This window comes from Globicephala melas, chromosome 5, assembly GCF_963455315.2.
Source record: "Globicephala melas chromosome 5, mGloMel1.2, whole genome shotgun sequence".
NCBI classification, from domain to species: Eukaryota; Metazoa; Chordata; class Mammalia; order Artiodactyla; family Delphinidae; genus Globicephala; species Globicephala melas.
Window position 1 is genome coordinate 93,279,430 of NC_083318.1, and position 17,499 is coordinate 93,296,928.

The 17,499-nt window shown below is 40.2% G+C and overlaps 1 protein-coding gene across 1 annotated transcript in view; it reads right to left on the reverse strand.

Moving 5' to 3' along the window:
- The window catches only part of PPEF2 (protein phosphatase with EF-hand domain 2), a 43,725-nt gene extending 35,295 nt beyond the window's left edge, over positions 1-8,430 (reverse strand). The window contains exons 1-2 of the mRNA XM_060299488.1: positions 8,355-8,430; positions 3,797-3,934 (exon numbers count right to left, since the gene is read on the reverse strand). Of these exons, the coding sequence (XP_060155471.1) occupies positions 3,797-3,851 (55 nt within the window). The 5' untranslated portion in view covers positions 3,852-3,934; positions 8,355-8,430. The remainder of the gene's footprint in view (positions 1-3,796; positions 3,935-8,354) is intronic.
- Between the last annotated feature and the right edge of the window lie 9,069 nt (positions 8,431-17,499).

Genomic DNA, 17,499 nt, shown 5'->3' on the forward strand with positions numbered 1-17,499 from the left:
ATGTAAAAAAAAAAAAAAAAAAGGATGGGATGATGCAGGGGTCAGAGGGTGGGGAGGACATTTTGATACTGCAACAATAGACAGGATGTCAGGAGTCTGGTTCTGGGCCTGGAACTGCCCTGACCAGCGATGTGGCCTCAGGCAAGTCAACTTTCTGGGCCTCAGTGTCCTCATCTGGAGAAAGAGATGAACTAGATGATAACTGGGGAGAAGAAACACACACACTACATACTATCATGTCAGGTGGTGGTCAGTGCTTGATATCCCCAAATTCCTTCTATCCCTGTGGCTTTGTGTCCCCATCACAATACACCCAGGACTGTGCTGACTATCCAATCCGAAGGGCAGCCTGTGCTGGGTGATCGTGTACTGCAGGATGGCATGAGTAGGTTGAATTCTTCCTATGAGCTCCAGAACCTGCAGTCAAGTACTGCTGCCAGAGAAGAGGAAAGCTGTCCACGTGAGTAACTAGATTCTCCTTAAGCTCCTGGGCCTGAATGTGCCACCAGGGATGAATGGAGCCTTTGTGGATAAAGCTGGATTGCAAAGGAAACCCAGCAGGTTCACTCAGGTCAACCTTGTGAACAGTAGACAGATTGATTTAATACGCCTAGCTTGCATTAGAGAGCTAATGGCATTCCTACTGATGTCCCTAAGAGGAGATGAGATACAACAGTGAATGGGAAAAGAGAACTTGAGAGAAATTTAAGCAAAGCTGAATTTGGTTTTCTGTGAGGAAAACACGTCATACACTAAGTATGTCCCAAAGGCACCCACGAAATAATAAGTGATGAGGATTGAATTCTGTAAATCCCCATTCAGAGTAGTGAATGAAACGCCCAGAGTAAGCGGTACTCAGCTAAAGTAACAAGTCATGGGAAACACAGACATCTGCACCTCACCCTAGACCGACAGCATCAGAATCTCTACAGGGAACCCAGGAATCTGCAGGTTTAACAAGCTCCATGAATGATCCTGACTCGTGCTGAAGGGCAGGCATCACTGAGGAATATCATGACCATCAAGTTTCCGTGAAAATGTTGTTGGCTAACACCTTGCCTCAAACATTTTAAGGCGAGTGCTGCCAGCCAGACATACTAACCTCAGTACCTCTTCGGCTGCTCAGGGTAGGCAGACCAGGCAGTGCCTCTGTTTCTCCCTTTTATTCTCCCTCCCAATCCTCTGTCTAGGGCCTGGGTTCCATTGACATGGGTGCTGTGAGGCTGTAGCCTAGTTTAAGGACCTCTACCCCATCCTCCCTTCCCATCGGTGCAATACTACATGCTTGGGCTCCTCTTCCTCAGCCTTGTGCAGCCTAAATCCTATGGCAAAAGTTACAAATACACCTGGCTGTTAAAATTCCACCACTAAGGACAAGGCAACCATGTGGGGAGACAGAGGCCAAGGTGAAGAGCCGTCCTGGAAGCAGAACCTCCAGCCCCAGCTGCCCTGAGGATCATAGACAAGCCATCTAGCTGGGCCCTTTGCAAATTCCTGACCCACAAAATCATGAGCGGAATAAAATGATTGTCTTAAGCCACTCAGTTTTGGGGTCGTTTGTTACGCAGCACCAGATAATTGGAATGGGAATTGTATAACTGTTTTATAAAATTATAAAGCAAAGTTAAATCAAAATTTAAAAAAAAAATCAATCTCTAAAAAGCAAAAGTCAAACAAGTGAATCTAATCCTGTACAAGTTAGTGGCATAACCACACAGAAAGGAGTTCTTTCAAATGATTTGAAAATTCAGTAAGTTGTATATGCCTAGTGGATGTACTCAAAGGACAAAAAGAACTACAAAGAAATCTTAAAGAGTTTTCAGTAACCATATCGTTATAATAGTATTGTTATTATTTTTCAGAAACTTTTTTATATACTATAGGACAAAGTAAATAATACCACATCAGTATCATTAGGGAAAAAAGGGTTTTTAAAGAGAAAGGAGATATAGATATAATATCATATCAAAGTTAAGTAAAAATATTGTGATCCTAAATATAAACTGGTCATTAAAATAATACATATTTTCTGGATCTGGTCACTGAAAAGGTGTAGAAAATAATGACCAACCTGGTAGTGAACACCCCAAGCTCGGGAGAAATAGCTATTTCTGGTCTGGAGCCAAAAATATGCAAGATGAGCCTGGGACCTATTGCCAAACTAGAAAGGAAGCCATGAGCTTATAAAGTTGCTTAGGCTTATATAAACAAGGTGCTGTCACTATTTCCCTTGCTTCTTCCTTCATCTCTGGTTGCCTCTCCTCGGCCTCTTTCGTTGGCTCATCCTCTTCGACCGATGCTTAATAAGTACTGGAGTCCCTCATGGCTCTGTCCTAGGCCCTGGTCTCCGACCTGACTTTACTGTCACTCTAGGCTACTTCAGTGACCCCCATGGCTTCAACAATCACCCGTACTCTGATGCCTTCCAAATGCATGTATCTCCACCAACGTCTCCAAAATCCAGATCTGAATATGCAACTGCCTACTCAGCACATCCACCTGCATGTTGCATGGGCATCTCAAACCCAGCGTGTATAAACTCAGCACCTTCCTTCTACTCGAGCTTGGTTCTTCTCCATTATCTTTATGTCAGAAATTGGCATTATCATCTGCCCATGTTTGCTAGCTAGAAACCTGGAGGTCATTCTTGATCCATCCTTTTCCCCAACCCCACACATGTAATCAGGTGGATCCTATCAATTCCACCTCCTGAATATTGTTGGAATTCACCCTCTTCTCTCCATCTCTACTGCCACCAACTCTGGACCAAGGCATTTTCATCTCCTGCTTAGATGACTTTAGTAGCTTCTAAATTGTTCTTCCGGGCTTCCCTGGTGGCCCAGTAGTTAAGAATCCACCTGCCAATGTAGGGGACACGGGTTCGAGCCCTGGTCCGAGAAGATCCCACATGCCATGGAGCAGCTAAGCCTGTGTGCCACAACTACTGAGCCTGCGCTCTAGAGCCCATGCGCCACAACTCCTGAGCCCACGTGCTGCAACTACTGAAGCCTGCGCGCCTAGAGCCCGTGCTCCGCAACAAGAGAAGCCACCGCAATGAGAAGCCCGCGCATCACAACGAAGAGTAGCCCCCGCTCGCCACAACTACAGAAAGCCCGCGTGCAGCAACGAAGATCCAACGCAGCCAAAATAAATTAAATAAATTTATTTTTAAAAAATAATAAATAAATAAATCTTCTTCCTTCTACTCTTACTACCACCATCCAGCCTGTCTCAATCCTTTCTTCATGGAAGCCAGAAGGGTCTTTTATGTATGTAAATCTTATTCTAGAACTCCCTGTTTTGAATTCTTCAGTGGTTCTTCTTGTCTTTAGGATAAAGTTTAAAATCCTACAAGCTCCTGAGTGACGTGGGCTCTGCACACCTCAGCAGCCTCATGCCATGTCACCCTCCATCTTGTTCACTTCAGACCACTCAGTTCCTTGAATATGTCTCTCTCCTTGCTACTTCACGACCTTTGTACCCTCTACCTAGAACGCTCTTTCATCCCCTTTTTGCCCAATCTTATTTCATTCAGTTGTAAGGTGTAGTTTGGGATAAACCCCAATGGACAACACTGACTCCTTGAGTAAATTTTAATTCTATTAAATATAGTTCATCAAGTCCTAAGACATTCAGCTGAGCATCCTAGTGGTCACGTTACAAGGAGGAGAAGCCGATTTTCAAGAGTTAGCATGAGGAGAAATGTAACGATTTCCTGCCCACCCTGAGAAGACCCTCCCTATGCAATGTAGGCTTCGGGGTACCCACAGTTAGTCTGAAGGTGGGAAGCGCATACCTTTCTCTGCATTCTGGAAAGCAAAATGATGTTGGGTTGAGGTGCCGCTTCCCATAGCGTAAGTGTAATGTTTCTGCAGGACGCAGATAGCAGGTCCAAGGGAGAGTGAATTGTTTGTTGACAAAAGGAAGAAGGAACCTGCAATAGGGAGATTTGGGCAGAATATTAGTTCAGGTAGACCAAATTATCTATGAACCTTGTCTCCTACATCATAAAAAAAATGTGAGGCTATCATGTGATAGCACCCTCCCCCCACCTCCCCAGCCTCCGTGCATGAGATATTCCTCCCCTATGTTTCCTCCATGTGTCATCTCATCTCTCCCCTATGTTTTCAACCTTCCTACTAGATTTTCTTCAGACTAAAAACATACTGAAGTCTCTTCTCAGAGCATTTCACCATCATCATCATCCTTTGACCTCCTATATCCCTCAAGCTATAACCCAACTTCTCTTTTCTTCTCATCCAGATTTCTCTGGAGCAGACCACTTATTTTCTCCTTAATGCCTCTTAACACCATGTTTTTCATCCTCACTATTGACCAAACCTTTTCATGCTGATGTCTCCAATGCGTTCATCTTTTCAGCCCGGACCTTGTCAGAACATCAAGGCCATCATGTCATAAGTCATGCCTTGGTTTAAATTCTACCCTTTGGCTTTCCATGATGCCATGCTCCTATCTCTTGTTGACACAACATTAATCAGTCAATCTAAGAAAGAGTTGGAAAATTTTATTTGAGCCAAATTTGAGGATTTATAAGCCAGGAAGAGCGTCTCAGAAAGCTCTGAGAACTGTTCTGCTGGTTAGAAATCAAGGCACGGTTATATAAGTTTCTTCTGAGACAGAGAGCTGTACAGCAAATGATGTGTACAGTTTACACAGTCCAGATCTGCAAGTACAAAGTGGCGGGTCATGTGACCCCTTACAAGATCAAGAAGGCATGTCATCTTCAAGCAATTGTCTTGTTGGTGCTGGGAGAAGGTTGTCTTTATGGCTGAGCAGGTATTCCTGCCGATGGGGGAGGTTTGGACGAAGCATAATGTGGATACACAGTGCACAGTAGAGGGGAGAGAGGAGGCCAAAGGGTAGAGAAATTTTTTTATGTTTAAATTCTTGTCTTGCCATAAAATATGAATTTTATTTCATACTGTCTCTTTATTCTCTCTCCTTCCTGAGCTCATTTTTCTCTATCCACCCCTTAAATGTCGATTTGATTTGCCTTCTAGTCTCAAATGTCTGCTCTCCTCACTCTGTATATGCTTCTTTTTTTTTTTTTTGCGGTACGCGGGCCTCTCACTGTTGTGGCCTCTCCCGTTGCGGAGCACAGGCTCCGGACGCGCAGGCTCAGCGGCCATGGCTCACGGGCCCAGCCGCTCCGCGGCATGTGGGATCCTCCCGGACCAGGGCACGAACCCGCGTCCCCTGCATCAGCAGGCGGACTCTCAACCACTGTGCCACCAGGGAAGCCCTCTGTCTATGCTTCTTAAATAACTGAGTCAACTCACACTTTCAGCTATCACTTCCTCCCTCTTAAATCTCCATCTCCATTTCAGACTAACTCTGAATTTCAGCCTCACACACCCTGCTTCCTGCTGAACTTTGGGGTGCCTCAGACTCCATGTAACGCAAATAGAACTCATCTTCCCCAAAGCCTCCTCCTCCAGCCTCATCTCTCTTTTCTCCTTTCTTCGACTCTATTTCTTGACCACCATGACTTCTGGGTTTTTGCTCTTACCTGGAATGTCCTAGCCCACACTTGACTAACTACTCATTCCTTAAGGCTCACTTCAGGCCTCGCCTTCCTTAAAGAAGCCAGTTCAACATGCCCCTCCTCTGAACTCCTGAATATCCCAGTCACATCTCTGATGAAATAAAATTTACATTTCAAGTCAGGACAAGAAAAATTAAACACAAAATTCTCTCTGTGTTTGTTTGGGCCTCTTCCTTCCCTCCCTAATGTGTCATATGCATCTGCATTACACATTAACCAGACCTCCTCAAAGATGGGGGTGCCTGCTGAAGCATAAAGATGATTTTTTTTTCTTTCTTCTTATGCTAGCAATGTGGTTTCTTAAAAGAACAGTGCTCTTTCCCAGTTCTGTAGGGGGTCATGGCGACTCGCTGCTCACTTTGCCCAGGCTTACCTGGACTATGTATCCTCGATGAACTTTATGTAAAATACCAGTGTGTCATTTTGATGTACAATTCTTTGTCTCCAAAATGTATATGACTGTGCCATTGGCTCCTAACAAGTGGAACAGTTCTTAGAGCTTTCTGAGAAGCTGCTTCCTAGGTTACAATCCTGTTTGGCTCAAATAAAGTTTCCTTTATTTTTCTTCTTAACTTGATAGTTAACTGAATTTTCTCGTCATTTTCTTGGAGTAGCCAACAGGATATCAGAGACACCCACCAGAGGACACCTGGAGTCTACCCCAAACCAGTGCTTGGTACTAGCGTGGGCCCTTTGAGCCCCATCCACTTCTTAGGATGCCTCAGGTGATTTGGTGAGTTCTCCTGATATCCAGACACCATTGCTTTAAATGACGTCCTGAATTTTATTCAAGCTGTTTCTCTTGGGACTTGGAGTCCTAAGGGGATACTGGTATATTTCCTATTTCCTAGGCAGGGACCTAAGGGGAAATTCCTAGGCAGACACCTAGGAGGAACTTTGAAGTGAACTGGATTGGCCATCTTTTTTTAAAATTTGGCTTAAATTGGAAAGATATGGTCTGAACAAACTGTTGCTGGTGAAATGAGAGACTGAGCCTCCTGAGCTCTGAAGAAAAGGGACTTCGCTCCTTCCGGCCATCATGTGTCCTCAGGTGACTGAGAACCTAGCGGAAGTGTCTGAGAATCAATCCTCATGCCATGCAGTGGTCCTACAGGGGATCCCGGTACAATCATTAAGTAAATTCTGCTCCCCAGGGGACACTAGAAGGCTGATCACCTAGTGCTCTGGGCACCCATGGCAGTTTTAGACTGCTGGAGGGAGAGACTCAGACATGTAAGAGAGTCGAACAGACCCAAGGGTAACTCCTTGGGAAGCCAGACTCAGAAGCAGCACACATTCGATCCATCACACTGACCTCAGAAAGTTGTTCGGATCATATCTGAGTTAGGGTACCAAATGAATAATGGAAAACCGTGCCTCAAAGGCTGAACAGCTCCCGTATGTGCACCCACTCCTGGAACCCCGGCTGGCTTCATGTACAATTGAAACAAAGCCAATGCTTGCAAGCACTTTAATCTTAACTCTTAAATGGCCAGGATAGAACTCTTTTGACCTTCCAAAACTGTAGAGAAAGCCAGTTTGATAAAACATCTTCGCAAAATTCTGACCCTGAGAGAACAGAAGTATTCCTAGGAGAAAGCTTAAAGTTATAACTCTTAACATGTCTTGAAATGTAAACATAGCCCATATCGCCTGAGACTACAGCCTTGGCTCAATTAATAGAACTTAAAACTGAAAGGGGGGAAAAAAAAGGAGAGGGGAGCTTTCTAAAACTCAAGCAAGAAAACTATGAGATCTTTGTCTGTGTCTATCTGGATGTATGTATGTCTGTGTGTATGTTATAAAAACAATATAACCCTACCTCTGGATGGTGTTATCAAAATTAATTTGTAAAAGAGCTCTATTTAATTGACTTAAAAGCAAGTGCTTACAAATCAAATATTTCTAAATGTAACTTAAACTAACACAAATTTTTAAACGATCACGTGAGCTAGGATTAATCTTTACTGAAATAAAAAGCAAACTTAAACTGATGGTTTAATTAATATAGACATGTCTTTAGAGTCATCAACATTAAGTAGAATACTTTTATTGTACCTAGGTTTACTGAAATTCAATAAGTTCATTTATCTAGGTTATAAAATTTGTTAACAAGAAAATTAATGATCTGATGATATTTTCATAGGTAATGAAATAAATGGGATAAAAGGTTTTGGTTAAACTATTTAAGAACAATTATGTTTTATGGTATGCCTACCTAAAAATAGTTTCTCCAGATTTCTGGCAACTTGAAACCTTAGAGCTCTGGTAAGTTAAATGATGGAAATTCATTGAATGTCTAAATCATTTTTTTTCCTCTAGACCATTTTTAATAAGATAAAATGCTGAAACATTAATTGCTAAAGGAGTCTATGTTTACCTACTTTTGACTTCTTATTACAGTGAAACTAAATATGTATGAGAATATTAATAAATATTTTGTGCTTTATTGAAAGATTATACTTTGAAATGGCATATATTTCTAAAAATTTATTCTAAAATGGGAACCTTGAGAAAAGAGTTTTATGCATGGTCAAGAGTATCTTAGAGGAACTTCCCTGGTGGAGCAGTGGTTAAGAATCCGCCTGCCAATGCAGGGGACACGGGTTCGATCCTTGGTCCGGGAAGATCCCACATGCCACAGAGCAACTAAGCCCATGCGCCACAACTACTGAGCCCGCATGCCACAACTTCTGAAGCCCGCATGCCTAGAGCCCGTGCTCTGCAACAAGAGAAGCCACCGCAATGAGAAGCCCGTACACCGCAACGAAGAGTAAGCCCCACTCACCTCAACTAGAGAAAGCCAGCGCGCAGCAACGAAGAATCAATGCAGCCAAAAAAAAGAAGAAAAAGACTGTCTTAGATTAGACTGAATTTGATTAAATAAGTGAATTTTAATATTAAGTGTGAAAACGTGTAAAACTAGAATTTGATTTTTTTCTCTAAGTTTTCTTTGAAATGTTAATTTGCTTTTAATAACAGATTGTGCAGTTTCTTTACCAGTAACTTTCTGCACTTGCCTTTAAAATCGTTTACTGTCACTTTGGTTGAGTGAATAAATATTGTTTCACGGTGACTTATGATCCTACTTGGCCAAACATTTAAAACCTTTTGATATCTTTGACAAACTTTCTCACATCGAATTCTAAATGAAGTTCTTTTGACCTCTAGCTAACTCTGGGATACTACAGAGGGCCCCTGAACATCTCAAAGAGAGATATTGAAATAATCAGGCTTATTTGGTCTGTTAAATTACATGGGAAACATTGTCAAATGAGTAATGATAAACCTTCTTAAGTTATATTCTATGGGTAAACGTTATTAATATAAATGTTCTAGAAATTATATGAAGTTTCTAAAATTTGAAATGTCCATAATTCTAGTCATTATCTTAAAATTTCATACCTCACAGAAATAGCCCAATTTCCTTGACAATTGCATTGTAATCAGGTCTTTAACCATGCTTTTAAGTCTTCTGTCACTTATAGATAGCTACTGTCTTACTCTGATCCTTTTACCAAAATACTTGTAAATGACTTGCTTTTATGCTCCAAAACTAAATTAGACTCAGTAGCAAAAGGACTTCTACATTGTTTGTGGGCCCTTTCAGCAAGGGTTCTCTTATGTAAGGCTACTGAAGAAATAGTAATGGGGTCTCCTTTAATTATTTACGTCCCACACTCAGTTGAGTCTCTTCTAAACTCTCACTACATTTAGCACTATTCTGTATGCCAACTAACTTCTTAAGAGGCACTGTTGCTTTCTGCACCTAATACTGTCTTGGTTCTATGTAATAACCTTAACCCTGCAACTTTGCTTCCAGCACTACAGGAAGAAAACAACCAAACTGCACAGTGTTAAGAGATTATCTTTTTGCTCCCAGGAATGACTTACAAGAAGCTCCTATTGATAAGGCTAATCTATTTGATTTACAGATGGGTCCTCCTTAAGGGATGAATATTACCGAGCTGGATATGCAATAACATCCACAGCGGACACAACTGAAAGTTCTTATTTACCAGAAACAACGTCAGCAAAATAAGCTGACCTAACTGCCTTAACCCAAGCTTGCCAACTAGCCAAAGACCAGATAACAAAATTTTACACTGACAGTTGCTTTGCTTTTGGAGTGGCACACAATTTTGGAATGCTATGGAAACAATGAGGTTTTTAACCTCTTCAAGACAACCTATTTAAAAAATGGGGGAATTCCCTGGCGGGCCAGTGGTTAGAACTTAGCACTTTCACTGCCAGGGGCTGGGGTTCAATCCCTGGTCGGGGAACTAAGATCCTGCAAGCCGCGAAGTGCAACCAAAAAAAAAAAAAAGGGAAAACAGGTTACAGAGTTGTTCATTGTTATGCAATTGCCTAAACAGTTAGCAATTATTAAAACACCAGGACATTCCAAATCCGACACTGTGGAAGCGAAAGGAGATATCAGCTTGTTGATGCTGCAGCCAAAGAGGCAGCTTGAAACACGAATCTTGCCCAGCCTTGAGAATGTCCACTGCTCTCCATTAACCCTGCTAATGAAATAAAAGATTTCTTTCTACAGGCTCAGGAAACCACAGCCAAAGAAAAGAAGCAGATACTGGAACAAAAAAGGGGAATTTTGACCCCACAACACAAATATGGTATCGACCCGATTAAAAAGCAAACCAGAAAAACCTTATAGTGTCTATTGACGCACAACTGCCATTGCTCCAGCGTGTACATTCATTACCTCTTGGACATCTGAGAAAATGCTTTTATAGAGAAAACAATATTTTTGGAAACTTTCACCCATGGTGGTTCAAAAGAAATATATTACATTATTGACAGGGTCTTATTGAGACATTTTAAAACACTGGTAACTAGCTCCTCTTACAGCAAGCTTCTAGGAGATGAAAACCTTAAGGATCATGGAATACTACCTAAAGGTTTTGTTTATTGGAAAGGACATCAAATAAAAGATTCTTGGCAGCCATGATGGCAAGGACCTTGTCAAGTATTATCAACTGATCCATGTACAGCCAAACCGAAAGACATTAATTCATGGATTCACATCTTTATTTTATTTATTTATTTTGGGACTTGCCATGTGGCTTGTGGGACCTTAGTTCTCCGACCAGGGATCAAACCTGGGCCCCAGCAGTGAAAGTGCCGAGTGCTAACCACTGGACCGCCAGGGAAGTGCCCCACATCTCTCATTATTAAAAAGACCCCTCCAAACTTGCACAAGCCTCTTAGATAGGCTTATCCACCAGCGGGCAGACAGCAGAAGCAAGAAGAACTACAATCCTGCAGCCTGTGGAACAAAAACCACATTCACAGAAAGATAGACAAGATGAAAAGGCAGAGGGCTATGTACCAGATGAAGGAACAACATAAAACCCCAGAAAAACAACTAAATGAAATGGAGATAGGCAACCTTCCAGAAAAAGAATTCAGAATAATGATAGTGAAGATGATCCAGGACCTCGGAAAAAGAATGGAGGCAAAGACTGAGAAGATGCAAGAAATGTTTAACAAAGACCTAGAAGAATTAAAGAACAAACAAACAGACATGAACAATACAATCACTGAAATGAAAAACACACTAGAAGGAATCAATAGCAGAATAACTGAGGCAGAAGAACGGATAAGTGACCTGGAAGACAGAATGGTGGAATTCACTGCTGCGTGACAGAATAAAGAAAAAAGAATGAAAAGAAATGAAGACAGCATAAGAGACCTCTGGGACAACAGTAAACACAACAACATTTGCATTATAGGGGTCCCAGAAGGAGAAGAGACAGAGAAAGGACCAGAGAAAATATTTGAAGATATTATAGTCAAAAACTTCCCTAACATGGGAAAGGAAATAGCCACACAAGTCCAGGAAGCACAGAGAGTCCCATACAGGATAAACGCAAGGAGAAACACGCCGAGACACATAATAATCAAATTGGCAAAAATTAAAGACAAAGAAAAATTATTGAAAGCAGCAAAGGAAAAACGACAAATAACATACAAGGGAACTCCCATAAGGTTAACAGCTGATTTCTCAGCAGAAACTCTACAAGCCAGAAGGGAGTGGCATGACATATTTAAAGTGATGAAAGGGAAGAACCTACAACCAAGATTACTCTACTCAGCAAGGATCTCATTCAGATTTGATGGCGAAATTAAAAGTTTTACAGACAAGCAAAAACTAAGAGAATTCAGCACCACCAAAGCAGCTCTACAACAAATGCTAAAGGAACTTCTCTAAGTAGGAAACACAAGAGAAGAAAAGGACCTACAAAAACAAACCCAAAACAATTAAGAAAATGGTCATAGGAACATACATATCGATAATTACCTTAAATGTTAATGGATTAAATGCTCCAACCAAAAGACACAGGCTTGCTGAATGGAGACAAAAACAAGACCCATATATATGCTGTCTACAAGAGACCCACTTCAGACCTAGAGACACATACAGACTGAAAGTGAGGGAATGGAAAAAGATACCCCATGCAAATAGAAATCAAAAGAAAGCTGGAGTAGCAATACTCATATCAGATAAATTAGATTTTAAAATAAAGAACGTTACAAGAGACAAGGAAGGACACTACATAATGATCAAGGGATCAATCCAAGAAGATGATATAACAACTATAAATATATATGCACCCAACACAGGAACACCTCAATACATAAGGCAACTGCTAACAGCTATAAAAGAGGAAATCGACAGTAACACAATAATAGTGGGGGACTTTAAAACCTCACTTACACCAATGGACAGATCATCCAAACAGAAAATTAATAAGGAAACAGAAGCATCAAATGACACAATAGACCAGATAGATTTAATTGATAATTATAGGACATTCCATCCAAAAACAGCAGATTACACTTTCTTCTCAAGGGCGCATGGAATATTCTCCAGGATAGATCATATCTTGGGTCACAAATCAAGCCTCAGTAAATTTAAGAAAATTGAAATCATATCAAGCATCTTTTCTGACCACAACACTATGAGATTAGAAATGAATTACAGGGAAAAAAATGTAAAAAACACAAACACATGGAGGCTAAACAACACATTACTTAATAACCAAGAGATCACTGAAGAAATCAAAGAGGAAATCAAAAAATACCTAAAGACAAATGACAATGAAAACACGATGATCCAAAACCTATGGGATGCAGCAAAAGCAGTTCTAAGAGAGAAGTTTATAGCTATACAAGCCTACCTCAAGAAACAAGAAAAATCTCAAATAAACAATCTAACCTTACACCTAAAGAAACTAGAGAAAGAAGAACAAGCAAAACCCAAAGTTAACACAAGGAGAGAAATCACAAAGATCAGAGCAGAAATAAATGAAATAGAAACAAAGAAAACAATAGCAAAGATCAATAAAACTAAAGGCTGGCTCTTTGAGAAGATAAACAAAATTGATAAACCATGAGCCAGACTCATGAAGAAAAAGAGGGAGAGGACTCAAATCAATATAATTAAAAATGGAAAAGGGGAAGTTACAAAAGACACCACAGAAATACAAAGCATCCTAAGAGACTAGTACAAGCAACTCTATGCCAATAAAATGGACAACCTGGGAGAAATGGGCAAATTCTCAGAAAGGTATAACCTTCCAACCTGAACCAGGAAGAAATAGAAAATATGAACAGACCAATCACAAGTAATGAAATTGAAACTGTGATTAAAAATCTTCCAACAAACAGAAGACCAGGACCAGATGGCTTCACAGGGGAATTCTATCAAATATCTAGAGAAGAGCTAACACCCATCCTTCTCAAACTCTTTCAAAAAATTGCAGAGGAAGGAACACTCCCAAACTCACTCTATAAGGCCACCATCACCCTGATACCAAAACCAGACAAAGATACTACAAAAAAAGAAAATTACAGACCAATATCACTGATGAATATAGATGCAAAAATCCTCAACAAAATACTAGCAAACAGAATCCAACAACACATTAAAAGGATCACACACCACATGATCGAGTGGGATTTATCCCAGGAATGCAAGGATTTTTCAATATACGCAAATCAATCAATGTGATACACCATATTAACAAATTGAAGAAGAAAAACCATATGATCATCTCAATAGATGCAAAAAAAGCTTCTGACAAAATTCAACACCTATTTATGATAAAAACTCTCTAGAAAGTGGGCATAGAGGGACCCTACCTCAACATAATAAAGGCCATATATGACAAACCCACAGCAAACATCATTCTCAATGGTGAAAAACTGAAAGCATTTCCTCAAAGATCAGGAACAAGACAAGGATGTCCACTCTCACCACTATTATTCAACATAGTTTTGGAAGTCCTAGCCATGGCAATCAGAGAAGAAAAAGAAATAAAAGGAATACAAATTGGAAAAGAAGAAGGAAAACTGTCACTGTTTGCAGATGACATGATACTATACATAGAGAATCCTAAAGATGCCACCAGAAAGCTACTAGAGCTACTCAATGAATGTGGTAAAGTTGCAGGATACAAAATTAATGCACAGAAATCTCTGGCATTCCTATACAGTAATGATGAAATATCTGAAAGAGAAATTAAGGAAACTCTCCCATTTACCATTGCAACAAAAAGAACAAAATACCTAGGAATAAACCTACCTAGGGAGACAAAAGACCTGTATGCAGAAAACTATAAGACACTGATGAAAGAAATTAAAGATGATACAAACAGATGGAGAGATATACCATGTTCCTGGACTGGAAGAACCAATATTGTGAAAATGGCTATTCTACCCAAAGCAATCTACAGATTCAATGCAATCCCTATCAAATTACCAATGGCCTTTTTTATAGAACTAGAACAAAAAATCTTAATATTTCTATGGAGACACAAAAGACTCTGAATAGCCAAAGCAGTCTTGAGGGAAAAAAGCAGAGCTGGAGGAATCAGACTCCCTGATTTCAGACTATATTACAAAGCTACAGTAATCAAGACAATATGGCACTGGCACAAAAACAGAAACATAGATCAATGGAACAAGATAGAAAGCCCAGAGATAAACCCAGGCACCTATGGTCAGCTAATCTATGACAAAGGAGGCAAGGATATACAATGGGGAAAAGACAGTCTCTTCAATAAGTGGTGCTGGGAAAACTGGACAGCTACATGTAAAAGAATGGAATTAGAACACTCCCTAACACCATGCAGAAAAATAAACTCAAAATGGATTAGAGACCTAAATGTAAGACCAGACACTATCAAACTCTTAGAGGAAAACATAGGAAGAACACTCTTTGACATAAATCACAGTAAGATCTTCTTTGATCCACCTCCTAGAGTAATGGAGATAAAAACAAAAATAAACAAATGGGACCTAATGAAGCTTCAAAGCTTTTGCACAGCAAAAGAAACCATAAGCAAGATGAAAAGACAACCCTCAGAATGGAGAAAGTATTTGCAAACAAATCAACGGACAAAGGATTAATCTCCAAAAGGATTAATCTCATGCAGCTCAATATTGAAAAAACAAACAGCCAAATCCAAAAATAGGTAGAAGATCTAAATAGACATTTCTCCAAAGAAGATATACAGGTGGCCAAGAAGCACATGAAAAGCTGCTCAACATGACTAATTATTAGAGAAATGCAAATCAAAACTACAATGGGGTATCACCTCACACCAGTTAGAATGGGCATCATCAGAAAATCTACAAACAACAAATGCTGGAGAGGGTATGGAGAAAAGGGAACCCTCTCGCACTGGTGGTGGGAATGTAGATTGATAAAGCCACTATGGAGAACAGTATGGTGATTCCTTAAAACACTAAAAATAGTATTACCATATGACCCAGCAATCCCGCTACTGGGCATATACCCTGAGAAACCATAATTCAAAAAGACACATGTACCCCAGTGTTCATTGCAGCACTATTTACAATAGCTAGGTCATGGAAGCAAGTAAATGCCCATCGACAGATGGACATATACAATATATGACATATACGACAGATGGGTATATACAGTGGACTATTACTCAGCCATAAAAAGGAACTAAATTGGGTCATTTTTTGAGACATGCATGGATCTAGAGACTGTCATACAGGTGAAGTAAGTCAGAAAGAGAAAAACAAATATTGTATATTAATGCATATATGTGGAGCCTAAAAAAATGGTACAGATGAACCGGTTTGCAGGGCAGAAACTGAGACACAGATGTAGAGAACAAATGTATGGACACCAAGGGGGAAAGCCGCGGGGTGGTGGTGGTGGTGGTGGTGGTGTAAAACAAAATTTAAAAATAAACAAATAAATAAATAAAATAAAAAGGCCCCTCCACCTAAATGGACTTTGGGCCCTGTTTCTCACACCTGACTTCAACTAACTAATTCAAGTATCACCAAGCTAGGACAGAAGAAGAAAACAACAGTACAAGAGTCTGGACCAGGCCTGTTAGACCCATCCTACTAGTTCAACTGTAGTATTTACCAAATATCTATCTCTCTATCAAAATTTAAAGTTATTCGTTTTACTTCTAGCTATCCTTTTGCCCCAGTGTTGAAGACGGAAGGAAAATTCTGTAGTAAGTTGTCACAAAGTATAGTTACTGGAGGCAATTTAACTGATTGTTGGATCTGTCATCAAATTCCTTGGTCAATAAAAGGCATCAGCCATAATTCTTGACACTGAATTTTCAGATGTTCCTCTAAAGTTTCCTGTCAGCATATACCTCCATGTTTGTTTACTACATTTGATAAATGTACTCAATTCTGAAGTTTCTGTAATGGGAAAGTGATGTTGGAAAAACAAATGGCTCGATTTTTAAAACTGCTTTGCAATGGAAAACTGGTTCTGTAATCCAAACTGAATGTTGTGCTTTCATACCAGATTAGCCCGCTAATATAGCTATCTAATGAGTCACATATAAAATCAGATTTCTGCATTGAACAATCCCCTTTCTAGTCTAAATGAAACTCTGGGTAAATGTTTAAGCCCTGGGGATTCATGGCTTAAATCTTTGCTTCTGACTTTGCTATTGTTGTTGGCTATATTGATTGCGCTCTGTGTGATTAAGAGTAATAATCTCTTGTGCCTCTCAATGTATATTTAAAACTCCAACTAGAATAATGATGTCTAAATGACTTGAAACTACTGATGATATCTATAATTCAATATAAAACAATGGGTATGCATAATGCACATACAGGGTAAATTGACATAAGTACTACTGGACAATCTAGAATTGACTATCATTCCTTGCCAAGCATTCTATTAGTCATTTTGATGTACGATCCTTTGTCTCCATAATGTATATGACTGTGCCTTCCACTTTTAAGAGGCGGAACAGTTCTCAGAGTTTTCTGAGAATCTACTTCCTGGGTTATAATCCTCAGTTTGGCTCAAATAAAATTCCCTTTTTTTTCCTCTTGATAGTTCATTGAATTTTTGTCAACATTTTCATCACTGAAATACCATATTCTAGTTTTCAATTTTGTATCTCTCTACTATTAGACTGTGACTTCCTTGAGAGCAAAGACTGTGTGTGAGCAAATTCATCATTTTATCTCCAGGACTTAGCACAGTACCTGACACGGAGTGGAGAGTCATTAAATAGTAATTGAATAAACTTTATGCTGGATTTATTTTTACACAACATAGATGAATCTTTCTCTAGCTCTTCTTCAGGAAGCACTGTGAGATGTACTAACTAAACATCAAAAGTGGATTCCACATCTATATTTTTTCCCCTCCTTTACTTCTACCCCATTCTCCTTCCTCTATTTTTTTTTTTTTTTTTTGTGGTACGCAGGCCTCTCACTGTTGTGGCCTCTCCCGTTGCGGAGCACAGGCTCCGGACGCGCAGGCTCAGCGGCCATGGCTCACGGGCCCAGCCGCTCCGCGGCATGTGGGATCTTCCCGGACTGGGGCACGAACCCGTGTCCCCTGCATCGGCAGACGGACTCTCAACCACTGCGCCACCAGGGAA